Source organism: Panthera pardus, unplaced genomic scaffold (genome assembly GCF_024362965.1).
Source record: "Panthera pardus isolate Hobbes unplaced genomic scaffold, ASM2436296v1 HiC_scaffold_13, whole genome shotgun sequence".
In the NCBI taxonomy this organism is placed as follows: Eukaryota; Metazoa; Chordata; class Mammalia; order Carnivora; family Felidae; genus Panthera; species Panthera pardus.
In genome coordinates, this window is record NW_026526688.1 from 131782985 (window position 1) to 131810365 (window position 27381).

Below are 27381 nucleotides of genomic sequence, written 5' to 3' on the forward strand. Positions count from 1 at the left end.
AAGCTTATTAGAACTCTTCATCATATTGTTCATGCTGTGTTTTTCTTCTCTTTGGTTTAAGAAATCTTAAATTAACAGAGCTGAAAAGATTAAGATATTTTGTTTTAAATCCAGAAATGCCAAGGTAGTCATTTTAATTTCAGAAACCTCCTGATGATTAGGCCGTTACCTGTGTCTTAAAAATTTCTATTCTATACATATATGCAGATGGGGGAGGGGTGTGAGCACAAGGCTCATTGGCTGAAAAAAGTCTTCGGCTATGTTAAGTGTGAAAGTAAGTATTCAGTGAGTTGATGGAATTTAGGGCTATTTGCTAAAGCTTACAGAGGCAGAATAACAGCTATTACAACAGGTAAATTTACAGAATTCAAAGTAGATGTTAACTCTTTCCTCAGTTGTGAAATCTACTTTTTTAAAAGAAATGTCAGGATGTGTGATAAAGAGTTTATTTTTTAATCTGATTTGTTGTAATAGCCCCAGAGTTAGATTTAGACTTTAATTCAACCAACAATAGTTCAGAAATGTGTCATAGGACTTCAGTCTTAGCCAAGTGATTGCTTTTTAGTACTGTTTTGTCCTTCAGCAACTTGAAGCATATTGCATAATCACTTTGTGGCAAAAGAGAGAACATTTGAGGTTTTAGTTTGAGACAACATGGTGGTCCGTTTGATTCACTCTGGTTTCCTGCCAATCAAATCAGCATATTCTACTTCATAGGCTACCTCAACTATACAATTACCTTAAACACATGAGGAAGTTGTTGCCCAGTACGTGGTCACTCTGGTATTCATTATGTAAATATGCACAGTAATATCAAACAAATGATTATCATATATTAATGGAAATTAAATTTTACACAATACAAAAGACAAAGCACTAGATCATGCCAACTAATGAGAACTGTTCTCAGAATGTCTTATTTTTATTCCTCTGGGCAACATCAATCTATGTTTTACATAGTATTGAATTTTATTTTTTTTAACCATTTTAAAAAGCAGATGGAAATTATAAGTCTTAAGTCCTTAAAGAGACATAACCATGTCTTCTAGCGTGATAATTTTTAAAAATTATTTAGACTATTTAGTCTTGAAAAAGAAATTCTATACTTGCAAAATGAAAGTAAAAGAATGTAAAGAAAATGTATTTACCACAACTCTTGGTTGAGGCTATTTGACCTTTCAATGTTAAATGTCATAAAAACTAAAATATTATAGAAGTAGGAAAAAAGAATGAATGTGCACGCTAGTCCACATTACAGGAGAGCTAAAGTTGCAGAAGAAGGAAGTTATGAGCAGACGCTCTTTTGAAAATTTAACAAAGTGGAGCTGTACCACAAATGAAATAATAATTATTATTTGGCCTGAAATTACAATCTCAAATGTAGTTTATTTTTCTGAATAACATTATATGATAGTCTTAGAAATTATTTAAGAACTAGGTTCATACAAGTTAATTTAACTTTTTTTATTATCTACTTGGCATGAAGTAGGGAGAATCTATTAGTAACACATGAACCTGTTTAGAGGGAGTTTTTTTGGTTTTGTTTTCAAATTATTTGCATGGCTGGTTTGAGATTAACTTTTCTTGGGTTACTCTAGCATACAGAATTCAAGTGGAAGACAGAAAACATGATTGTTAACTATGATTACAGCTCTTCCAGATTTTTGAACTAGAAGCATAACATGTCCACTGCTAATTTAATTTATAAATTAGTGCACTTTTTTGACACTACCTTTAGTAAGAACAAATGAATGCTTAAATGTTTTAAATATATTAAAACTTCTGTAGCTTCTTTGTCTCCCTTTCCCTCCTACTTTATTAAGTTTTCATTCCTACAGTGCTCAGAAAGGGGAGTTAACTGTAAGACTTAGGAATTTCGTAATGATTTGTCACCATGATGAAAAACTAAATTGGCTCTTTAAAATCCCAAAATTATATTTACTGTGCCTTTGAAAAGTAAAAAGTGACTGGTAGTTACAAAATGATATCTTCCCTGACTAGGAATGTTGAATATTGTGTGCTGTATATTATATTTTGACATTGTTAACTGGTTGTTGTTGTTGTTGTTGTTGTTGTTGTTGTTTTTGAGGGGGGGGGGGGGTAGAGACAGAGAGGAAAGGTCCAAACAAGAGATGAGCACATCAGCTGAGATGGGCACTCAGCAGAAGTAAATCCAGCCACAGGCAGCCAGCCAGCCAGAGGGACAGGAATGAAATAGCGGGTCAGTGGCAGGAGATCCAGTTGGTGGTTTATTCTGTAAGGTCCAGCATGAGGTAGAATGGCAAAACTCAGTGGCTGTAGGTCTGGGAGTGGGCAGTTTTTAGGAAGACTGGATCAAAACAGAAGATAAAGGCAATGCAGGGCTCCAGTTTCAGAGGAAGGAAAATAGATGATCCATAAAGAAATTCAGGTGCAGGATATCAGACAAACATCCAGCTATTGGAGTGGAGACCCGGTACGTTATGTATAATGCAGACAGAATCTGTATCTGAGGCAGAGGATAGATAGAGCTGGAGAGCATGCAGAGGACATGCAGTCCACTCATGGAGGTTCTAGGACCTTTCTGTGGCTGGGGGAAGAAGGAAGGTGGGATGCAGGAACTGGGAACCAGAGAGGCCATTTCAGTCATGACCTTGCTCCATTTTTCATCTTGTAGAATTTCAGTTTCTGTGATTACAGTTCTCTATTGTAAACACTCATGGCTGAACCATATGTTAGTCTACCATACATTTCATTTATCCTCAGCTTTTTCTCTTGTAAGGTAGGACTGTTATAAATAGACATGCACTCATATAATCTCATTCTAGATTAAATATCTTCTCAGACAAGAACTTTGTCTTCTGAAATTTCAGCACTTCTTCAGCACCTAACCTAACCCACCAGAACCATTCATCCTATTTTACTTTATTTAATTTAATTTTATTTATTTATTTATTTATTTATTTATTTATTTTTATTTTACTTTATTTTATTTATTTTTTTATTTTTTTATTTTTTTTGCAAAGGAAAGAAAGAGTGGCTACAAATCTGACTTGCTGCCATTTCATGGGCAGGATTACTGCAGATACAGTAGCTCAAACAGTAGGTGTCATTGTTCCCCAGATGCTCATTAGAGATCACCCACCCTGTTGAAGTGATTAAGGAAATGAAAGGGAAGAATGGGTTATGCCAAACCCTTAGCAAGATTGCTACAAAATAAACAAGAACCTGCAGACTTCAGGTGAAGAACATTCTTGGCAAGGATGTCTATACCCTGGCCTTTCATAGTCTCAGCTAGACTCCCAGAAAGGTGCCCCTACCTCGATTGCTCAGATTAGCAATTTGCCGTAGGTGTTGTGTGCCACATCCAGCCTGTTATTGTCTGAATTCTTTTCCCTGTCATCCAGTCAGATCTGGCTAGAATCTGTTGCTAATTCTAGTTTTATTTGTCTGGGTCTTCAGTATCCGCAAACTCAGATTTTGATTTCTGTGTTTATTTTCACTGGGATTAAGGCTTTTCATCTCTACTCTCCATTCCTCCTCATCTCTGTCCACTCCCACCTCACCTATACTATCTTCACATTCCTTATGGCCAGGTTCAGATCTTGTCCTGATCCCATCCCATCCTATCCCATTCCATCCGACTTCTACTCTTGAATTCCTTCTTTACAAATTCCTGGATTATATATATATATAGTTTGTATACGTAGATGATACATACAGCCAGTATACAAAGCGCATCTCTGCCCATACTTTATCAAAATCCTAAATGTGCTTCAGGGGCTACATACCTGTAACCAGTCTTTCACTGGTCACCTGACCTCTGAATGGTGGCTCCTTGCTCACCTAACATCTGCCTCTTAGCAACTGCACTAATCTTCCTCTGCTTTTTCTTTCTCATTTTGTGCTCCATTGAAACTCTAAAATTGACAGTCTTTATCAATCTCAGCCCAAGTTTTAATACTCAAGGTGCAAATTGAAGTTAAATTCCTATTTTAGCAGGTTTGGAATTGCTTAGGGTCAATTTCAGTATTCACATGTTTTTTTAATTTTCCTGAATTAGGAATATCAAATAGATTTATTTCTAAGTTACCTATTTGGAATACAGACTTATTCTTGAGTATTTTAGTATTTTCATTCCTTGAAACTAGGGATCATTAATTTATGAAAATCTTTTAACTGTAGAGTTTACATTGAAGAAATATTTAGCTTTGGGTAAATTCAGATTAAAACATAACCCGACAGGGGCGCCTGGGTGGTACAGTCAGTTGAGTGTCCGACTCTTGATCTCAGCTCAGGTCATGATCTCACAGTTTGCAGATTTGAGCCCTGTGTCAGGCTCTGTACTGATGGTGTGGATTCTGTCTTTCCTCTCTGCCCCTACCCCGCTTGTGCACATGTTCTCTCTCTCTCTCTCTTTCTCTCTTTCTCAAAAAATAAACAAATTTTAAAAATTAAAACAAAACAAAACAAAAACATTACCTGACATTAGATGGGATCTGAAAACTGTATCATGCCACTCCTGTCCTGCTATGTAGAAAAGTTTTTAAATAGCTCTTTGTGGATTACCTTTCAAACAACTTGTGCTGGAATTGTAGATTTATGACTTTTTGGTCATACTTTATTACATTTTAATAGTTTATTTTTCTTCTCAAGCATATTGTATGTTTTCTAAATTACCATTTTGAGGGAAAAATTCTCATTTTTAGATGGGATAGTTTAAAGAAGTAATGTATCAGTCATTCTATTTGTTGTTGACTACCAAATACAGCAAACAAGCAGGCTGTTTATTTGATTAGCTACTTGATTTTTCCCAGATAATAAGGTCAACTAGACATTTGGGTATCTTTGAACACAAATAAGTATATATTAAAAATATTTGTTTCCATTGTCCTTTTTAACTCGGTGTTTCTAAACTGAGGAAGCATATTATCTCTGCCTGTACAGTTCTTTTGCGGGGGGAGGGTAAATATAAATAACATTAACTGTATCATTTTAACCATTTTAATTTTTTTAATTGTGGAAAAATACACATAGCATAGAATTTGACATCTTAACCATTTCTAAGTGCATTTCCACTAATAGTGCACAAGTCCCATTTCTCCATGTTTTTCCTAACACTTATTATTTTCTGTTTTTTGACAATACCATCATTATGATACAAAGTATGTAGAGCTCTTTAAAGATGCTGGCATCTCACTAGCCAAGATTCTGACCTTCGAGCGGTGGTGGGTGTCCATATTTTCAATGTGTCATGGGATAGTCTTTTCAGTAACTAGTGCTGAGAAAACTGGATATCCACATGCAAAAGCATGGAGTTGGCCGCTCACCTAATATCTCATATACAAGAATTAACTCAAAATGGATCAAACGTCTAAATGTAAGAGCTAAATCTGTAAGTACTCTCAGAAGAAAACATCAGGCAAAAGCTACCCAGTCCTGAATTTGGCAGTGATTCCTTAGATATGACACCAAAAGCACAGGAAAGAAACGAAAGGGTAGACAAATTGGACTTCATGAAAGTTTTTAAATCTTGTGCATCAAACAACAACAACAAAGACACTCCCAACAGAAATTAAAAGGAGAATGGGGGAAATATTTGCAAATCATTTATCTCATAAGGGATTAATATCCAGAATATATGGAGAATTCCAAAAAATCAACAACAACAAAATGATTTTTAAAATGAGCGAAGAACTTGAATAGAAATTTCTCCAAAGAGGTTATACAAATAACAAATAAGCACACAAAAAGATGCTGAACATCACTAACCATCAGGGAAATGCAAATCAAAACTCTAATATCACCTCAGACCTATTAGGATGACTGCTATGAAGAAAAGAAAATAACAAGTGTGGTCAAAGATGAAGAGAAATTGAAAGCAGGTCACAGGGTCCCAAAGAAATATTTGTACACCCATGTTCATGGCAACATTATTTGTAATAGCCAAAAAGGCAGTAGCAATCCAAGTGTCCCTCAGTGGATAAATGGATAAACAAAACTCAGTGTATACACATGGTGGAGTCTCATTCAACCTTTAAAAAAAGAAGGAACTTCTGATACATGCACAACACAGATGAACCTTGAGGACATTTTTGCTAAGTGAAATAAGTTAGTCACAAAAAGACATCTGTATGATTCCACTTACATGAAGTACCTAATGTAATCAGATTCATAGAGACACAAAGAATGGTGGTTGCCAGGGGCTGGGAGGATGGGGAGAATCAGGAGTTACTGTTTAATAGGTACAGAGCTTCAGTTTTACAAGATAAAAAGTTTCTGGAGATGAATGGAGTGAATTCACAACAATGTGAATATACTCAGTGCCACTGAATTGTACACTAAGAAATGGTTAAGATAATAGATTTTATGTGTGTTTTACTACAACAAAAAATTTGAGGGAAAAATGTGTCACATAAGAGATATACCCCTAGCTAGAAAACACTAAACCAGACCACTAGTATAATTATTTTATACTGAAGAATGATTATAAACTTAACTAATGTGTATCATATAGTTCTTTAGGTATTCAATATTAAGTTCTTGGTTTCTGAGCTAGTCATATTTTTTACTTAGTATGAGACTAGTATAGATTCTGGGTTTAATTCTATCAGTGTTAATTAAAATATTAAGCTTCTTATTTAGGCTATACTGATAAATTATATGAATTTTTATATTTTGTATTCTTACATCTTTCCTCAGCATGAGAAGGCAAAGGAAAAGTTTACTCACAGGAAATGACATCCTTAGAGCCATTCTGTCTAGACCTCTTGCTGCTCTATTCTTCAGTCTTTCTGCCTTCCTTAGACTTCTGTTTATAAGAACTTCAGATTTAGAGGCACCTGGGTGGCTCAGTCGCTTGAGCGTCCAACTCTTGATTTCAGCTCATGATCTCACGGTTTGTGAGTTTGAGCCCTGCATTGGGCTCTGTGCTGACAGTGCAGAGCCTGCTTGGGATTCTCTCTCTCCCTCTCTCTCTGCTCCTCCCTCTGTCTCTTAAATTTAATTTTTTTTTTTTTTAAAAAAGAACTTCAGGGGCACCTGGGTGGCTCAGTCAGTTGGGCATCCAACTTTGGCTCAGGTCATGATCTTGCAGTCTGTGAGTTCGAGCCCCACGTTGGGCTCTGTACTGACAGCTCAGGGCCTCTGGGTGGCTCAGTTGGTTAAGCGTCAGACTTCAGTTCAGATCATGATCTCGGTTCTTGGGTTTGAGCCCCGTGTTGGGCTCTGTGCTGACAGCTCAGAGCCTGGAGCCTGCTTCCGATTCTGTGTCTCCATCTCTTTCTGCCTCTCCCCCACTCATGCTCTGTCTGTCTCTCTCCCTGTCTCAAAAATAAACAAACATTAAAAATAAATAAATTTTAAAAAGAACTTCAGATTTGAATTTAATTTAAACTTTTAATTTAAACAAATAGAAGATTAGCTCTACCTAATAGAAGTACTTCCAGATTCCCATTTAAATTGTAATGATGATATTAAAGACAAAAACTAGAGATCGCTTTATAACAATGATAAAGAAAACCATATATCAAAGATCACATCAGTGGGATGGACTGAGAAACTTATTATTACTTTACAGACTTCACGCTCCACTATCTAAACAATACAAATGGTCACAAAGAGAGAAGGAAGGGGAAAAAAAAAATTAGTTGACTTCCTTCCTTTGTCTACTACTGACCAGAAAAACAAGTGACATTCCCCCTACTGAACAGAAAGTTATTCTCTGAACCATTCAGAGCTGAGTTGCATGTTCTTTTTCACTTCTCTGCCCCCATTAGTTTTTTTATGTCAGTATCTCTTCAAAGATAGAATGTCTAGTATACAAAACAATGGAAAGGAGAGGGGGTCCTCCTGAGATACTCAGTCACTTAAAGCATTTGAGAAGAGGATAAAGGCAGGAAGATTATTAGACATAATGCCTGTTTTGAAGAGTACACTGCACAAAGTACAAATTTATTCTTGATTCTCCAGCTTAGAAAATTGGACCAAATAGCAAGTGTACCTATCTAAGCGTTATAGATTATTCTAGTGCAGACTCATATGGTGGCTCTTCAAATCTAAATTCATGAGCTGGCATCTACCCACAGCCAAGGGACAATGAAATAAAGAATGATCTACCACCCAAGTTGTTGGTAATAGCTGTGCCTGGATTGATTGATTCCTTCAGAACCACAAAACATGAAGAACTATTTGGGGCCTATAAAGAAAAATTACAAACTAAGAGAAAGGATGACTTGCTCTGAGGACTCCATGTAAAAACAGATTGCAGAGAATTGCGTTTTATACGATTCAGAGGAAAACTTGAAAGTAATATTACTAATCTTCTCAAAAATATGCTCAAGGACATGACTAACCCTCTGTGAAATGTAAGTAGGAATCTGTAAGGGGAAAATTGGTTTACAATTGTAAGGCTAGGGACACAGAAGAATAACTGAAATGAGGAGAAGGGAGCCTAGAAATGTATTAGCAAAGATTTCAAAAACTATGTGGGAAACAATAGAGAGCAGAAATTATTAAAAATAAGTCAAGCACAAGGGTGCCTCAGTGGCTCAGCAGTTGAATGTCTGATGCTTGATTTCGGCTCAGGTCATGATCCCAGAGTCATGGGAATGAGCCCTGTGTCAGGTTCTGAGCAGAGCATGAAACCTACTTAAGATTCTCTCTCTTTGCCCCTCTCCCTGGCTCACATTCTCTCTCTAAACTAAAAAAAATTAATTAATTAATTAAAAAATAAAACATAAAAAATAAATCAAGTATGTGATGAGAAAGAAACTTGAAAAGCTCTTCCAAAATGGAAAGGAAAAAGATAAGAAAAACTGGGAGAAATAATGCTAGATATGAAGGTTAGAGATTGGAAAGCCAACCTAAAAATTATGATTCTAAGAAAACAAACATACTAATAGAAATAAAAGTAGAAATCAAAGGTTATGCCCATCTAATTGAGAGGTGAATTACAAAGTAGTAGAAACTTGATAACTATCATTGATGGAGGGGCAAAGAAAGTAATAACATTCTGAATTTCTTGTCTTTCATAGAAGGTAGAGTTTCCTTTTTTCTTTTCTTTTTTTTTTTTAATTGAAGTGGGAGTTTTGTTTGGGGGAGGTGTTTTAGTTTTAATAATCAGAGATAAATAATAATTAGGGATGTATGGGTATGAGAAAAACCACTATTGGAAATCTCTATAAGATTTCTATAATCCAAATACCCCCAGAAGATAAGAGCAAAGACAGAAATCAAAGGAAAAGGAAGTTCCCAAATTAGAAAACATAAAGTAAAAACACAAAACTAGAATAATACATCAACTATAACAACAAATGTAAATGATCAAATTCTTTGATAAAAGCTAAAATTGTAGGGTGCCTGGGTGGCTCAGTTGGTTAGGCATCTGACTCTTGATCAGCTCAGGTCTTCATCTCTGGGTCATGAGTTCAAGCCCCACACTGGGCTTCATGCTGGGCATGAAGGCTACTTCATAAAAGTAGCTTGTTCATAAAAACAAGCAAGCAAACAAAATGACTAAGCACGTAAAGGTTATATATTAGCATGTGTAAAATATCACAGCAATAAATGAAAGAAATTTAAACTCAAGTTAAGGATAAACAGGCAAATAAATTTGAAGTATAGAACTTATACATAAAACTGTTTGTCTATAACAAACTTTATCAAGTACATAGCACACAGTATAGCATAGTATCTGATATAATTAATGAGATTTAAAATAAATGAGCATTGCAGAGGTGCCTGGGTGCTCAGTCTGTTGGGCATCGACTTGATTTTAGTGCAGGTCATGATCTCATGGTCATGGGATCGAGCCCCACATCGGGCTGAGCATGGAGCCTCCCTGGTATTCTCTCCCTCTCTCTCTGTCCCTCCCCTATTCGTGCTCTCTCTCTGTCCCTCCCTCAATCGTGCTCTCTCTCTTTCTCTCAAAATAAATAAACTTAAAAAATAAAATGAGCATTACATACTAAACTTTGCACCATACAAGTAGGGCTCAAACATTCCTGCTACTTTCTAAAGAATTATTCAGCTGTATCTGAAAGTTCTCAAAAAGTGGAAATTTTAACAGTCATGTTTTCTAACCACAGTGTAATTAATACCAAAAAATTCCCAATCAACTAATGAAAACTCTCCTAAAGGGAGGAAAAAAATTCAAAGACAAAATAAAAACTAGTATAGACTATTGATAAGAAAAAGGAGGAAAGTACGTATGAAAACTTGTGAGTTCTAAGCTCTTTTAGAAAAAAAAAAAATTATGTTTATTTTTGAGAGAGAGAGCACAAGCAGGAGAGGGCAGAGAGAGAGGGAGACAGAATCTGAAGCAGGCTCCAGACTCTGAGCTGTCAGCACAGAGCCTGATGTGGGCTTGAACCCACGAACTGCAGGATCATGACCTAAGCCAAAGTCTGACACTGAACTGACAGAAACCCCTCTAAGCTCTTTTTTAAAAGGTGACTTCATCTTCTTAAGATTAAAAATAAATGAGCCATACAATCGGAATAAGAAACCATATAAAGGAAGAAAAGCAACCTCTTAGAAATTTAAAAGGTTTTAATAATAATAAAAGAAACGGAGAAAAGAGCAGAACTGATGTTTGAATCTAGGAACTGGTTCTTTAGGAATAAAAATGAAAATTTTAAAAGAGAAAAACCTCTCTGGGGCACATGGGTGGCTCAGTTGGTTAAGTGCAACTTCAGCTCAGGTCATGATCTCACAGCTTGTGAGTTCAAGCCCTGCATGGGGCTCTGTGTTGACAGGTCAGAGCTTGGAGCCTGCTTCGGATTCTGTCTCCCTCTCTCTCTCTGCCCCTCCCCCGCTCGCGCACGCGCGCGTGCTCTCTCTCTCTCTCTCTCTCTCTCTCTCTCTCTTAAAAATAAATAAACGTTGAAAAATATTAAAAATAGAGAAAAGCCTCTAATAAACTTGAGAAAAAATGGAACAATCCTAATAATCCAAATTGAAATTTGCAGTCAAGGTATGTAGTAGTTTTTAAAAGATCAGAGACTACTTGCAATTTCATACTAGTAAACCTGAAAATATAGAAATAAAAAATAAATTTTGAGAAGAAGGGGCTCCTGGGTGCCTTTTTAGGTTAAATGTCTAACTCTTGATTTCAGCTCAGGTCATGATCTCAGGGTTGTGAGCCCAAGTCAGGGCTCTGCACTGAGGATGGAGCCTGCTTAAGATTCTCTCTCCCTCTCCGTCTCCCATGCTCTCTCATTCATGTGTGTTCTCTTGCTCTCTCTCTCTCTCTCTCTCTCTCTCTCAAAAAAAAAAAAAAAAAATTGAAGAAAATTCCATTTGGATCCAAAGATCAAGTAATCTGTTCTAATTCTAAGAAAATAACTAAATGTATAGCCAAAGATGTATATGAATAGCATTATTTGAGAATAAGGATTATGTCTGTATTAAGGACACACTCTGAAGCCAGATTAAATGAGAGAGAATCAGAGCTGTGTAAACTTATCTGTAAAGGAGTATACATAGTGAACTATCCATTTCATTCATAATTTTGCTTTATAAAGGCCCTGGTCAAAAAACTAAAACTGAATTTCTTTTTATGCAAAAACATGCTAAATATGTAAAACTAAAGACTCCAATAATTAGGGCCTGAACAGAAAAGTATTTCAGTATTTTGATGGACTCTCTTTAATTTGTTAGAAATTACTTAATAGATTATGAAAATACAGGAATGAAGAATAATTTTTTTTTCTTCAAATCAATCCTAATATTTAAGGGACTAGGAAGTGTAATGTTTGATAAACATACTTGATAAACATACTTGATAAACATACTTGATAAAGTATGAGGATAAATATTTTCCTCCTACTGACTCATATCCATGTAGTATGTTTTCAATTTATGTTCTAGTATTATATGCATAGTATATGATTTAAAACCAAAAAAGTGAGGCCTTTTAAATCCGAACTATCTGTAACACCACCACAAAACAGTGATACAATTTTTGTCAAAGTTGAGCACCTATAAATGCTCCATTAATTTCTACATATAATAATAGCTAAAATTTAAAGTGAATAAACACTGAAGATCAAGTGTATTTGTTTTATTGTATGACACTGTCCACTGAAGACAATGGTTAAAGCTTTAATTAGAAATCTGTTCTGCAATTGCAAGAAATAACATTAGATTCATCTTATAATGTTGACGCTGCATATCAACTGTTTTAGTATTTTAAAATAATACTAAAAATAGTGTATTCTCTTAAATAGACAAATTAGGAGCTTGATGCTATTTTGATTAGTTACATGATCTTCATGCTTAGGCTGAATTAAATATCACTTAATTGTCTTTTATATCCTTATTCATTAGGGGCACCTGGGTGGCTCAGTCAGTTAAGCGTCCAACTTCGGCTCAGGTCATGATCTCACAGCTCGTGAGTTTGAACTCCACATCGGCTCTGTGCTGACAGCTCAGAGCCTGGAGCCTGCTTCAGATTTATATACCACAGAAAAGAAAACACACTGAAGTAAGAGAACATACAGAAAAAGAGAACACATGCTCTTTCAAGATGTCGGATTTTAGTAGAATTGAAACTTCATTCTTTTTATATGTAGATTTCTTTATTTCAGACCAAGAGCTCTAATTAGAAAATCACTTGTCAACAGGCATTCTGTGCATCTTATCACATGCAAATTTATAGACTAATATTGTTGAGCATATTCAGCTTCCAGAAATGTAGTTTGAGTTTTGTTAATAGAGATACGGACTAAATATATTTAAGTATGTCATAGAATATATTGCAGGGGCACCTGGGTGTCTCAGTTAGTTAAACATCTGACTTTGGCTCAGGTCATGATCTCACAGTTTGTGGGTTCGAGCCCCGCATCAGGCGCTGTGCTGACAGCTCGGAGCCTGGAGCCTGCTTCAGATTCTGTGTCTCCCTCTCTCTCTGTCCCTCTTCCTCTCGCTCACTCACTCTCTCTCTCTCTCTCAAAAATAAATAAACATTAAAAAAAATTTAGAATGTATTGCAGAGTAGGCTTAGAATCTATTTTAAATAACTATACCAATAGTGAATGCAGTTGCACTGTCGCTTACAGCAGGCTTGGGTAATGAAATTGTCCATAGTGCTGGAGTCTGCATATAAGCTTATTTCTTTCAGGTTTTTTTTTTTTAATGTTTGTTTATTTTGAGAGAGAAAGCATGCCCATACATGGTGGGGAGGGGGCAGAGAGAGAATCCCAAACAGGCTCTGTCTGTGGCTGTCAACGCAGAGCCCATAGGGGGACTCCATTTCACCAATGTGAGATCATGACCTGAGCCAAAATCAAGAGTCACATGCTTAACTGCCTGAACCACCCAGGTGCCCCTCTTTCAGTTTTGAATACTTGTTTTATCAACATTATGATATGATCTCTTCCATATTCAAGTGTTTATATTGCATGGTAAGAAATTTTGTTAGCAAAGGGCTCTGAAAGAATTCATTACTCTTAGCTTTCTGCAGAGGATAAAAAACAAGCTACATGTGGCTTGAAGGAAATCTTTCACTTTAGCTTATTTGCTTATTGTTCTCTTATCAGTGTCTTAGAATTACCTTCATGAGTCAATTATAGCTATGGAAATATAACCCCTATTTCTGTCATTAAATATTCTTAGAAATCTTGTTAGTGGTGAATTATCCCACAGGAACTATAGGGGTGTTTGGATACCTCACCAAAGCCATATTGGTATTTAATAAACCATAACTATGACCGAAACTATCATAAAACATTATGCAGTTATAACCTTTTGTAATGATTTAAACTTTAGGGAAGTAAACTTTTAGAGCTAAAAGAAAACCACAGAGATCAGTAGCCAAGCCTTTCATTTTCTGTAGGAAGAAACCAATCCAAACAGCCAGGCTAACTGACAATGTATGATTTCAGCTCATTAACTGCAGAGCTGAGACCAGAACTTCCCTTTTTTGATTTCCAATGGAAAATATTCTCTTCTCGGAATACTTGCTTTACACAAATTCTGTTTTAAAAACATGAAAACATGGGCATGCTAAGTATACCAAAACTTCCAAAGGAATGTTGAAGAAACTAAATTATCATAAATTTGACCTAAGATCAATATATAAGCAAAATTGAATATGATTTAATTACTTGTTTTTGTTATTGATTTATTCATTTATTTTGCATTCTGAAAATGGCTCTTTAAGACTGATTTATGTTGGGGTGCCTGGGTGGCCTCAGTCAGTTGAACATCTGACTCTTTTTTTCAGCTGAAGTCATGATCTCATGGTTCGTAGGTTCGAGCCCCACATTGGGCTCTCTGCTGACAGCATGGAGCCTGCTTGGGATCTGTGTGTGTCTCTCTCTGCCCTTCCCCCACTTGTGCACACACTCTCTCTCAAAAATCAGTAAATAAACATTAAAAAGAAAAAAAGATTGATTTGGGGGCACCTGACTAGCTCATTTGGTCAAGAGGCCGACTTTGGCTCAGGTCATGATCTCGTGGCTCACGAGTTTGAGCCCTGCATCAGACTCTGTGTTAACAGCTCAGAGCCTGGAGCCTGCTTCAGATTCTGTGTTTCTCTCTCCCTCTCTCTCTCTCTCTCTCTCTCTCTCTCTCTCTCTCCCCCCTTCCCCACTGGCACTCTGTCTCTGCCTCACAAAAATAAATAAACATTGAAAAATAAATAAATAAATTTTACAAGACTGATTTACATGGCTTAGGTTACAAGCTACGAGGGAAATTTTGACATGTTGCCTTTTATTCACTTATGCTAGCCTAAGTTTTCCAACTCATACCCTCATTACTTAGATTAGAAAGTTTAAAAATAGCTATTGTGATATCCAAGTAATTGAAGTCTTAAAGAATTTGAGTTGCAGGGAATTACAGCTTTGCTAATCAGTGTCTTACACAAATCAGCAGCCCTAGAATCACTGTACAATTTGTTAGAAAGGCAGTCCCCTTCCTGAGACCTAGACTATTGAAGGAGAGTCTGTTTGTAAACAAGCTCCTAGGTGATTCAGCTATGCCTTAATGTTTGAGAAGCACTTCCTCAGTTAGTAATCTGAAAACCTGGTTCTACTTGATGTCATTTTCTTGTCTCTTTCTTCCTCACCTTTCTTTTTGTGTCCTGGCCCCCAGCCCCCCAAAAGGAACATAAAAACATCAGTGTGTGCTTTAATAAGCAAAAAGAAGTTCAGGTTAAAAGTATGTAGAAGAGAAGAAAGGATGTACATCTCCTCATTCTGAGATGGCCTGGAGGACTAATTGGCTGATTATACTTACATGTCTTTGGAATATTTTTAGCATCTAGCAGATCCACATTTTCTCCCTCTTCTGTATTCTCCTGGAGTCATCATTCACATTGGTCCATGTTCCCAAAACTAAGGTTGTGCAACTGCATTGAAAAGTGAAATGCAGGAGTTAATTATACAGTGTTGACTTTACAGAGGGTGAGCCACAAAGCATCAAAAGCAGGAACTGCCTGTTCCACTTAAGGACAGAGAACAGCAAAGGATATATTATTGGTTATGTAACCTGGGAACCACTGTGAATAACAGGCATTGTGAAGCAGATAAAAAATGGTTGTGATTAAAAGCAAAGTAAAATACCTAAGTCCAAGCCTCCATCTACAAAGATGATTCTAGTGAGTTTTTCTTCTAGTTAGTGATGGATTGAATGTCTGGTGTGGTGATTAAAAGCTTAGACTCTGAGCTAAAACTTTCTTGGTTCAAATTCCAGCTCATCTACTTCTTGGCTCTGTCACTGTGGGCAAGTTTCTTAACCTCTAACCTCTTCATCTGAAAATTGAGGAAACAATAGTACCTACCTCAGGGAGCTATCGTAAACAGCAAACAAGAAAATCTATGTACAAAATACTTAGCACAGTGTCTGAAACATACTAAGTACTCAGTAAGTGTTAGAGTGTATTTATTTGTTCATTTGTTCATTTATTGCGATTTTTCACATCAGTTTCCCTTGTGAACGATAGCATTATTTTTTGTGTCTCTTCCGGGATTTGGCTGTGGTTTGTGGCCGTGAAAATAGCTATGGCTTTTTTAAAGGAAATTCTCTGGGCTAAAGAGTGAGTGTTGATCACCTCTGGGATAATAAGTGCTAAGCTCTGTCTGATGATAGTGGTAATGGTAGGGAGCATAATAGCAGTAAAGGAGAAGTGTCATACCGTCCCTTGAGGCACTTAGATTCAGAATGGAAAGAGATGAGATACACATGTACGTAGAAGAAAAACCCAACAGGTGGTTTAAAAAATCAATTTTGTATGTTGAAAATTGCGTAGCACATATGAGGATGTTTGGGGTGCTTGAAAGGCTGCCATCAGTATTGGTCATTAAGGACTGTCATTTTCTTCAGGTGTCTTCTACAAAGAATGAGGAAAAAAGGGCACTGTTTTGTCTGTTATGTAAAACTGTAGTTTGATAAGCATGAAGGATTTTCTTTTAAGCAGACTTTTGAATCTTGATTTAGAAGCTGACTAAGCACTGGAAGGCTGACTGTGAGAAAGTCTTGGTATTGATGCTGCTAAAGTATTTGCTAGCTTCAACCCTCACTGTGGTTGTATGAACACAGGGTGCAAGCAAGAGGGGAGAAGTTCCAGAGTGTGCTGATCAGGTAGTGTTCTATAATCCCACTGTTCCACTTAACGTTTGACTACTTTGTAATGTTTTTGAAGGAATTCAGGCTTTGGATAAAATGGGGAGGTAGAAGGAGTTTATAAATGCTCAATAAAAGGGCTGTAAATTAGGTGTTGAGATGAAACATTGTAGAGCTTGAGGGATTCTCCATCTTGAGGAACTTCAGAAGAAAAAATGGCTTAGAAATAGTCCTGTAGAAACCAGTGTTGCTTCCTTCTTCTCTGTCCCCTGTGGTTCCTGCTGCTGTCTGCATGTTCAGAGCAGCTTTAGAAAGCTGCTTCTGTATGCACATCTGGAGGAGGTGGACAAGGAGGGACCAGATTTGGGCTGGGGAGCGCCAGGAATGGGTAGAGTTGGTAGCAGGAAGGCAGTCAGCAACATTGTATTAACATTTTGGGAAAATGAAAAGACCCTGAACTAGAACCGTGGTGGTAGGGTTAGAAGGTAGAGATGGTTTGTAAAGATCACTTTAGAACTCTATGTCATAGACATCTTTAAAATGGAGGGGCAGAGGGAAGCACCTTTCAGGAGTAAACACCCAGGACCATCCTCTAATTCTAGAAATAAGTGAAAATCAGCATCTGTCAGTGGATGGTTAAACATTGTACAGAGAACAGTCAGAGTCTGGCTGATACTTTCAGCCTGGAATCCCCTTCAGACATTGGGTTCACAGTCTCTGTGCTCTAATCTGACTTTATTTCTTTGTGCTTCTTTTCCACAGTACGCATGTATCCCAAGTCAGCAATGTTTCAACAACTGGAGAGTAAGTTTTTTGGATTGGGTTTTTTCCCCTCCTTTCCCATTTACCAAACAGAAAAAAAGCTACTCTAATGGTGTATCGTATTGGGAAGTTAATACAGTAAGCAACCAATGATTATTTTTAAAACCAGAGAAGAGGACTAAATAAGAAGTGTTCCTGTTTGAGCTTCTGTGTGGGTGTGTGACTAGAGACGACTCAACCGTTTGAACATGCAAGATGTTTGCTTCAGTCAAAATAATGTCAGAGTCTATTAATATTTGCAAAATGTGTGTTGGGGGAGGTATCTTGCAATGAAGGATGTCATTAAAGGCTAAAGTAGTAACAGTATCTTTTCTTCTTCCCTCATAATGTTTAATCAGCCAGCATTTATTGAGTACCTGCACTATGCCAAGCAGAGTGTTAAGTGTGTAATGTCAGATAAGCTTTGGGCTCTGCCTTCAGGGACTTTACAGCCCAATAGGGACACAGAATCAAAAACAAATTAATGATGGCAACAAATCCTTTCTCCACAAGGCAGCAATAGTGTTCTATTGATTATGTCCATCATCTGCCTTTTTTTCCCTCAAGCCACCAATTGCACATGGTCTAAAATCTAAACTCCAGTTACCTGCCCTTGCCTACCTCTCTGACTAGATTGCTCATTATGCTGCAACCTCGTGACCTTCTCTTTCTGGAATAGGCCAAGCGTATATTTGCCACAGAGCCCTTGTACTGGCTGTTTTTCAGCCTGGCCAATAATTTTCCTATAGTCCACTTTTTTGTTCCAATGTCCTCTCGTCCGAGAAGCCATCCCTGACTATCCACAGTCACTCTCCAATCCTGGACTCCATTTTGGAGGGAATTTATCATCATCTGAAATTTCACGATTTATTACCCATCTTGCCTCATAGCAGCAACATAAGCTCCATAAACACAGGGGTCTTGTCTGTCATATTCATGGCTGTATCCCTAACATACAGAAAAGTGCCTGATGTATATTAGGCACTAAATAAATATTTATAAATAGTTTCTTGCTCAAAGACTTTCCAACACACCTTCCTTCCTTCCTTCCTTCCTTCCTCGCTGAGACATAAATGGGCCTTTTTAGAGCATCTTCCATCAACAGGGATCAGGCAGAAAAGGAGGGAAGATGTGATAAGGAGGTAGAGAGAATTTAAAAAAGCACTAGTTAGTATGAATTTGGATCCAACAGGATAAATTGGGATTTTTTTTTCTTCTTTGTTAGGTAAAGAAGCAGTGAGAGGGCAGGACTGACCTCTCTTAGCTTTGTGAATTTTAAAGAGATTCCGGAATTATACCAAGACTGATGTGTTCTTGCTTATGTGTTTCCTGACAACCTTTACTTCTTTTATATCTTACATAGTTTGGAAAAGATGTGGGATGGGTTTGTATGTACATATTAATTCACTGACATCCCTGTGTGCCACTGTTAGGTAATCTTGAATCATTGGGATATGGAGTTCTAAATATAAAAGTTCTAATGCCCAAGTTAGACTATACTTGTTCAATGTCTACAAATAGTTTTAATGAAATTACTATGCATCTGGTAGAAAACTACATTTGGAAAATCTGAAGTTCTTAAATTTCTTAAAACCCATTTTATTTAAGCAAATGTTTTTTTCTTAATCTGAACATTTTAAAACTATGTACATGGTTCTTTTAAATTTTCTAATAGCTTTATTGAGACACAAAAAACTATACATACTTAATGTGTACCATTTGATGAGTTTGGATGTGATTCTTTTTTCAAGTGCAGAAAAATGTGGTTTGAGGAGAATATGTTTAGAATTTTCCATGCCAGCTATTTAGAATTAAATAGTGTGGTGATAAAAGAAGTTTGGACACATTGAAAGATTATACAGCTTTAGAGGGATACCTTATCTATCCCATCGTGCACTCTTTTTAGCCCCTGTACTGAAGTATTTCTTCATGTTGGACGAAGGAAATCTATCCTACCATCTTCAGTAATGAGTATTGGGATGTTTGCATGAATGCAGCTTCAACTGTATACATCACAATTTAATTTAATGGAGGTTCAGAAAGGTTTTGCTATTCTAAGTAGTAATTGTTCTCGTGAGGTATTCCTTTTTAATAGCATTATTCCCTGCATAATTTTATCTTAAAGGGATTCTAAATAGATAATAGCCATCATAAAATTATTTGTGCCAGTTTGCTTCACAAACCATACTGCCTTCCTCTAAAGAACTGGTATGACATCTGGAGGAACTCACCCTTATAAGAATAGGTCTATTCTTATTCTATGAGGAAAAAAAATATTTCCTCATTCTGCCTTATATAAATGACCCTTATTTCCTGATGGCCTCTGATAACTGTTGCTAGACTTGCTGTGAGCATTTCAGTAATCCTGGACCTACAGAGATGAGAAACACGGTTATCAAATTGGTAGGATTTGTTAGGTTGGGTTTTATCTTTAACACACGATACAGATATTTTGAGATGTCTCATATGCTATCTCTGTTCATGAAACTATAGTAGATCTACCATTGGAAATACAGATTTTCCAAAATTAGAGATACAAACTTTTAAAGACAATCATTGATAAATTTGATTACCTGAGTGACTCTGTATTCTTTTTTTATTAGACTCTTAGAAAGAACCATCCGGTCAGCCGTAGAGCAGCATCTTTTTGATGTTAATGGCCCTGGAGGCCAAAGTTCAGAGGACTCAGAGTCTGGAACATCATCAGCGTCTTCTTCCACATCTGCCAGACAGCGCCGCCGCCAGTCCAAAGAGCAGGATGAAGTTCGACGCAGCAGAGATGTGTGAGTTGGCATTGGTGCCTCTTATTTGGATTTTCTCTTCTCCTTTTAAAAATATACACCTGAATTAGTCACTGCATTATAGCCATTCCCATTTCAGTATTCAGGTTAAAACTTTAAAAGTTTCATTTTGACTATTCTTTTTTTTTAAGTTTGTTATTTTTTGTTTTTGAGAAAGAGAGAGTGCAAGCAGGGGAGAGGCAGAGAGAGAGAATCTCAAGCAGATTCTGCGCTTGTCAGCACAGGGTCCAATGTGGGGCTTGAACTCCCGAAACTGTGAGATCATGACCTGAGCCAAAATCAAGAGTCAAATGCTTAACTGACTGAGCCACCCAAGTGCCCTTGACTGTTCTAAGGTAACTTTTGGAAATTTGTAGGCAGCTAAATGAATATTTCAGCTTTTTCTAGATGTTTTATGTTGTCTAGATGTATATTGTAGGAAACCACCTCTGATTTAATACATTTCATGGCTTCCTCATGAATATCTTATTGAGAAGGATGCTGAACCACTGGAGGAGAAAATGGCCCTATGCCTGTCCAGAGGTGGTTTTTCTCTTAGACAACATTCATTTAGCTGTTAGAACACCTTATGAAATCAACAGATTTCCCTGCTGTATTGGCCTGATGAAATATTAGAATATCACTGTAATATTCTGACAGTTGGTTACATTTTAGGGTAAGGAATGTTGAGCCTAAGTCTAATCAGAAAAGAAAATGTTTGTGTTCTTTATTATTATAGTGACTGATTTTAAGCTTTCCCACAGCATGAATGTCAAGAATTTGAGATTTTCAGGGATTTGAGAAAATACAAATAAATAATTATCCATATGTTTGAATAATCATTATTTAAATTGTCATGGAAAATAAAGTTATATTCATATATTTTTCCCAAAAATTTTATTTTTATCTACCGTAGCATTTAGTCTCTAAAAAGTTATTGTTTTGAATTCCTTATTAAATGTCAAAGACTAAATCAGACCCTAGTCCTCCTCATTCTTTTTTACCTGGATTCATAATCTACATCAAAATCTAAGGGAAAAAAGAGATTTCTTTTTGATTAAAGAAAGACACAAAAGACAAGTCGTGTAAATAAATACCATGCCGCATATTGTCAAGATGTTTAAGAGCTATACTAACAAATGTAATTTTAGAAATAAAACAGTATCAGTGGTATAACCTACTGACTTTTTAAGTGATATAGGCAGCACTTTAAAAAAAAAATGTCTTAGGGGCGCCTGGGTGGCTCAGTCGGTTAAGTGTCCGACTTCAGCTCGGGTCATAATCTCACAGTCCATGAGTTCGGGCTCCGCATGGTGCTCTGTGCTGACTGACCGCTCAGAGCCTGGAGCCTGCATCAGATTCTGTGTCTCCCTCGCTCTCTGACCCTCCTCTGTTCATGCTCTGTCTCTCTCCGTCTCAAAGATAGATAAAAACATTAAAAAAAAATTTTTTTTTTTAATTGTCTTGAAGCTGCTGGGTTGGAGAGGGTGCTGTGTAATACTACCTTTAGAGAATAGAAAAATTGTAATTCGGGAGGTATTTATGTTTAAAATTAGCTATTGACTAAACTTTATAGAAAATGTTTAGGAGTATAATTAGTTTGTGTACTGCCTAAATTATGTTACACAGCAAGTACAAATTATTTAATACTGTTCATATCCTCTGCCTCATTTTTTGCCAAACAGTATGTAGCAACACATTGCATTTTAAAAATAGTCTTAGTATGTCACGACGTCGTGCTTTCCACTCTGTTTGTTTGGACAGGTGGACAGTAAGCTGAGGTTGGATGCAAGTGGTAGTAAGCACAAGACAGAGAACAGAGACAGACAGTGGAAGTGTTGATGGTGGGTGCACAGCAGCAGGCAGGGCACAGCACAGTGGGGTAAGGTCACAGTGAATGGGGATAGACAGAAAAATATGAAACACAGACTAAGTAACCTTTCCTGCAGAGTTTAGTTTCCCAGAGTTGGGAATGTTTCTAATATAAGTTATCTCAATCATATTTTACTATCAATATCAGGAGAACAAATGAGATGGAGAATGGTAGAAGCTGACTAATCTAACGACCCATGAAACTCCAGCCTTCCCCTTAAAGTTTCTTCTCTGGTAATTTCCTTCCCTGCTCATGCTGCTTACTCATTGTGGTCAGATTAAGTTGTGCACTGAGTGAGTGAATCTCGGGCTGCAAACTGTGTGTGGCCAAGGTAACTTACAGTCTTGCATTACTCTTTCTCCTTGGTGTGTGGTCTGGGCATGCAGAAGTCCCCTTCCTGTGTTCCCTGTTGGCCTCACCCTCCTAGTCATATGGCCTCCTCCTCACCTGACATTCTGAGTAATTAGCGTGTCTTGATAGTCCTTCCTCTTCAACCTCCACGCCACACTGCACTGCCTCTCTGAGCTCACCAGGGCTGTGGAGGAGTGAGGCCCTTATCTCTCAGGGCCCCAGACCTACTACTTTTGTCCCCATGAAAGTCCTCTCCAGTATGTCCCCAGGAGATACAGTGACATATCACTGATTGTGCAAAGGTTGAGAATCATTATCATAGCCTATAGTAAGTATGTTTTTCTCAGTATATACTTATGCATAATTGATTCATTTATCAAAGATTTTCATCAGGCTTTGTTTAAAAAATAAAAATTAAGCTAGACTTTAATATATTCTATTCAAAACTAATAACTCTATGGAATGGCTAAAAAGAGTTTTTAAAGAGGTGCCTGGGTGGCTGAGTCGGTTAAACGTCTGACTCTTGGCTTTGGCTCAGATCATGATCTCACAGTTGTGAGATCGAGCCCCGCATTAGGCTCTGTGCTGAGCATGGAGCCGGCTTGAGATTCTTTCTCTCCTTCTCCTTCTGCCCCTCTCCCCCTCAAAAAAAAAAAAAAAAGGAAAAAAAAGAGTTCTTAAATATACAAACTCATTATATTTTTGTCTATTGTTTGGCCTCCTAACAACTTAGAGCTGCAACCAATTAAAAAAATATATCCTTAAAGCCAGTGATGACCATATTTCAGGATGAGATTAAAGAGCCAATAAAGTCTATACTAAAGTCATCGTGACATTGTTTAAACAAATACAGAAGGTAGACTGTAAATATTTCATTTTAATGCTAATTATTTATTGTTTAAATTTAAAAGGAAACGTCAGGTTTATGTTATTATTTGCTACCATAAAAATACCAAGGTTTAAGGAACATGTTCATTATGTGAAAAGTTTCAGTTTAATTCATTTATTAAAAAGCTTGCCATCTGACAGATGCATGGAAATGTTGACTCTTGGTGAGGGGTATATGGAAGTTCGTTGTGAGTCTCTCTTCTTTTCTATGTGTGTGAAAATTTTATAATAAATACTTTCTAAGAGGCAAAGCGTAATTTAAGTTAAAGTGGTTTCAACTGTCCAATACACAATAAATTGGAAATGTATATACAGATTTCTTTGTTACAAATATTATATTAAATTCCTAGTTCAAAGTAAAAGAAAAAAATTATGCTGTACTATTAGAGGAACGATAAATAGTTAGGTATTACTAGAACATTAAGTGTGCATGTAGGGGTGAGGGAGAAACTCTAGATGAAGTGAGAAGCCGCAGAGATTTGAGTTCAGGTCAAATCTCAGTGATGTCCAGTATGATTGAAAGCTGTCCGAATGTTGCAGTCAGGAATTGTATTCCAGTGCTCTCACAGTCACATTTGTACTGTGGCTGAAAGGTGTTGACTCAGAGACCTTTTTTTTTTTTTTTTTTTTTTTTTAAGAGATCAGGATTTCCACATGAACACACTGAACAGATTTTCATATATTTATTTTGACAGGACTTATTCCAGTCATTTATTCACTATTCAAAAAGATTATAAAATAAACTTTGTGTTTTAATTTCTAAAACTAGTTTTTAGCTTTTGTATTAGCCTGCTGAGGCTACCTTCACAAGGTACTACCTGGGGGACTTAAACAATAGGGATTTATTTCCTCACCGTTCTGGAGGCTGGAAGTCCAAGATCAAGGTGCAGATGGGGTTGGTTTCTGATGAGAGACTTCTCTCTTCGATTTGCAGACAGTGCCTTCTCTGTGTCCTCCCATGGCCTTTCTTCTGTGTGCATGCTTTCCCGGTATCTCCTCCTTTTCTTATAATAACACCAGTTCTAACAGAGTAGAGCCCCACCCTTATAGCCTCATTGAGCCTTAATTAGCTCTGTAAAGTCCCTGTCTCCAAAACAGTCACGTTGTCGGTTAGGGCTTCAACATAGGAATTTTGGGGTAAACAATTCTGTCCTAAGAGCTTTCAAACATAAACCCCCACCCCCACTAAAAAAATAATAGTAGGATGTATACCCCAGGAGTTAGAGGAAATCAGAAGAGCGATTAGACAGATTTTATATAGTAAAACAACTATTTTTGAAGTTGATACCAAACTCATCCAACTATCCATAAAAGGCACCTCTCTCAGCACATGAAGGGGGAAGATTTAAGAGTGTTTGCATGAGTATATGTGCCAGCATGTTAGCCCCTATCAGCTTTCTCATGCCTTCTGTTATTTTATGTTTAGGATATTTCTAATAACTGTTGCATCAATCTTTTATATACTTTTACTAAGTCTATATGTTTTTACATTAAAAGTTGTATAAAATAAGACTAAATTAAATGTGGAGTGCTAAAAATCACCAAAGATAGTCTAAGATAGTAAAATATTTAATTCATAATTTTGCCTCCATTATAAGCTCATCTAAAACAGGATATGAATTTAGATTGCAGAATAAATATTTAACATTATCTTTCTTTTTGGGATGTGGTTGAACTGATGGTAAAATGTAGTCATCAATTTTGCTCTTTAGAGCTCATGTATTTCCATGAGTAGTAGGGAGTTACCTTAATTTAGTCATACAATAAGGGAGAGATCTCATTCATTTGTACTCTGGCAAGCCATGACGCTATACTGATGGCTTAATTTGTTCCATGATGTAGTAAAAGACAAATAATTTGCTAAGTAATTTAATTTTGTGAAAACTCCTTGAGGGAATGTTTAAGATACTCATTGTTTCAGTAATATTAAGTGAATTAAATTCTATAGTTATGGCATTCATATCTACTTCTAAAACTAAGTCATGAAGCTAAAACTAAGTCATGAAACTTTGTACTGATAAGTAATAAATCCATATTTAAGTTAAGATGTTTTGTATTCTGGGGGCGTCTGGGTGGCTCAGTCACTTGAGCCTCTGACTTCAGGTCATGATCTCACAGCTCGTGAGTTCGAGCCCCGCGTCAGACTCTAAGCTGAGCCTATTTCAGATTCTGAGTCTCCCTCTCTCTCTGCCCCTCCCTCGGCTCACACTCTGTCTCTCTCAAATAAATAAACATAAAAATTTTTTTTAATATTGTGTATTCTGTAGTTTTTATAAACTTATGCTATTTCTACCAAGACTATCAAATGCAGTTGGATTCTGTTACTCATGCTTTTCTACTATGCTGAAATGTCTTCATCATTTGGAAAAATCAGCATGTCCCATTCTAGAGAAAAAGACAACATATTTCCTTTTCAGATTTTTCTTCACACATTGGATTATAAAATGTGTATGTGGGGGGGTGTAATTTATTAATAATGGGAAGATTTTTTTGTAAGCTTGCACTGTTCTCTCTGTTTGAATACAAATTACTTTTGGTACAAATACAAAAGTTGTTCATTGGTAGAAACACAGTCCCTGCCAATTTGCCTCTAGGAATAATTTCTCTTTTAATGTGATTTATTTGGCACCAGTTGGTCTCAGGAGTAGCACTGTGCTCAGATTTTGATCAAAGAGGCAAAATGGAATTTCTGGGCACCCTCCTGATTTCCCATGTGATGCAGTGACAGTGTCATTAAAATGTCCCTTTTACCTTTTAAAATAAAATCAAGGTTTTTTGTTGTTTTTTTTTTTTTTAATTTCAAGGGGACTTATTGACAAAGAAAATATTCCTTCTGGGTTCAGCAGCCTCGAAGATTGTATTTTGAGTGCTCAGGATGTGGAAAAGTTGTATGAAAATACTTCTGGTTGTGTTGGAGAAAGGGGCAAACCTAAACGTCAGAAATCCAGTTCCAAACTCTCTGAACTCAGTGAAAATCAAGATGGTCTTGTGGTAAGTGAAAATTCTGTAAAATTTTTACTTGTAGCCAGTTAGGAAATACCACATCTCTTTTCTTTGCTATGTAAAATAATAATAATAATAATTCCAATCATGAGCTTATAGGACTATAGGATATGAGTTGTGAAGACCTTAGAGCTACTAAATATGCACACTTATATTTCTTTTTAATATTAAAATCAAAGCCGAGAAAAATTATATTCTACCAAAAGAAACAAAGACAGAACACTTACTATTTATTTAAATTGGCCTGATTTTTATCTCATTCTTTGGAGCATTTTTAAATTTTATTTTTGAAATATTGCCAATAAAGCCTTTTTATTTTCCCCCATTCTGTTTGTTCTTGAATATATGACTATTTAAAAAAATTAATAAACTTAAAGCCAAGTGAAAGAAAACTACATAGAGAAAGAGGGTCAACTATCTTTGTGTACAAAAATCTCTGTGTTCAGAAATTTAGTTTAAACCTATACTCTAGAAACTATTTTCTTCCAAATTAACCAGAAACAAAAACAAAAAAAACCAAAAAATCAGCCTCTTACACAGTTACCTCAGAATTGAACCCTGGATTATTGATTTGATATATAAGTTATTACAAGTTATTGTATACTATTAGTATACGTCATCATTTTCTGTATATGCTTCAGTTTCTCTGAAAAGTGAGAACCAAAGTGTGTCTTCTTAGTCCATTTAGTTTTTAAAAATTTAACAACAACAATAAAAACTGAAGATAAAATTTATAACATAACATGAGCTGGAGTCCCCATAATAAATTAGGCAATGTCCGCTTTTACCATGCAATGTGTAAATACTCTGATCTATTTTATCTCTGACTAGCTTTTAGCTCCATGCTGGGTTTTTCATACATTTACTAATATGGGCCACCTCTTTTCCATTGTCAATTTATGCATGTGCTCAGAGAAGATTCCCAATTTTGCCCTAAATAAAATACACATAAAGGCAAATTCAGGGAAACATGTTAATTTCTTTTTTCCCCTCCAAATGTCTTGATGCTCTGTTTCTAGAAGTAATAGTGACCAGCTAGAAGGGACAGAAGCAATCACCCACCTCAGGTCCATTTCTGATACACTCCAAATAAAGAATGTAAGCTTTGGAACCATTATACATATTAAATGTTTTTAG

At 36.5% G+C, this 27381-nt stretch overlaps 1 protein-coding gene and 1 long non-coding RNA gene across 10 annotated transcripts in view; one reads left to right on the top strand and one right to left on the bottom strand.

Annotated features, from left to right (window-relative positions):
* Positions 1-27381, top strand: part of FAM13A (family with sequence similarity 13 member A) — a 368980-nt gene that overhangs the window by 265583 nt on the left and 76016 nt on the right. For 7 of the 9 annotated variants that reach the window (XM_019464526.2, XM_053901396.1, XM_019464516.2 and 4 more), the window contains 3 exons: positions 17311-17352; positions 19953-20132; positions 26046-26232. In XM_019464526.2, coding sequence (XP_019320071.2) covers positions 17311-17352; positions 19953-20132; positions 26046-26232 — 409 coding nt within the window. The remainder of the gene's footprint in view (positions 1-17310; positions 17353-19952; positions 20133-26045; positions 26233-27381) is intronic. The other 2 variants (XM_019464493.2, XM_019464543.2) reach the window with 1 other exon arrangement.
* LOC109276024 (uncharacterized) lies at positions 14717-24291 on the bottom strand. The gene is made up of 3 exons (XR_002084483.2): positions 24096-24291; positions 19923-20174; positions 14717-15334 (listed from the first exon to the last, which is right to left on the bottom strand). It is a non-coding gene; the product is annotated as an uncharacterized LOC109276024 (long non-coding RNA).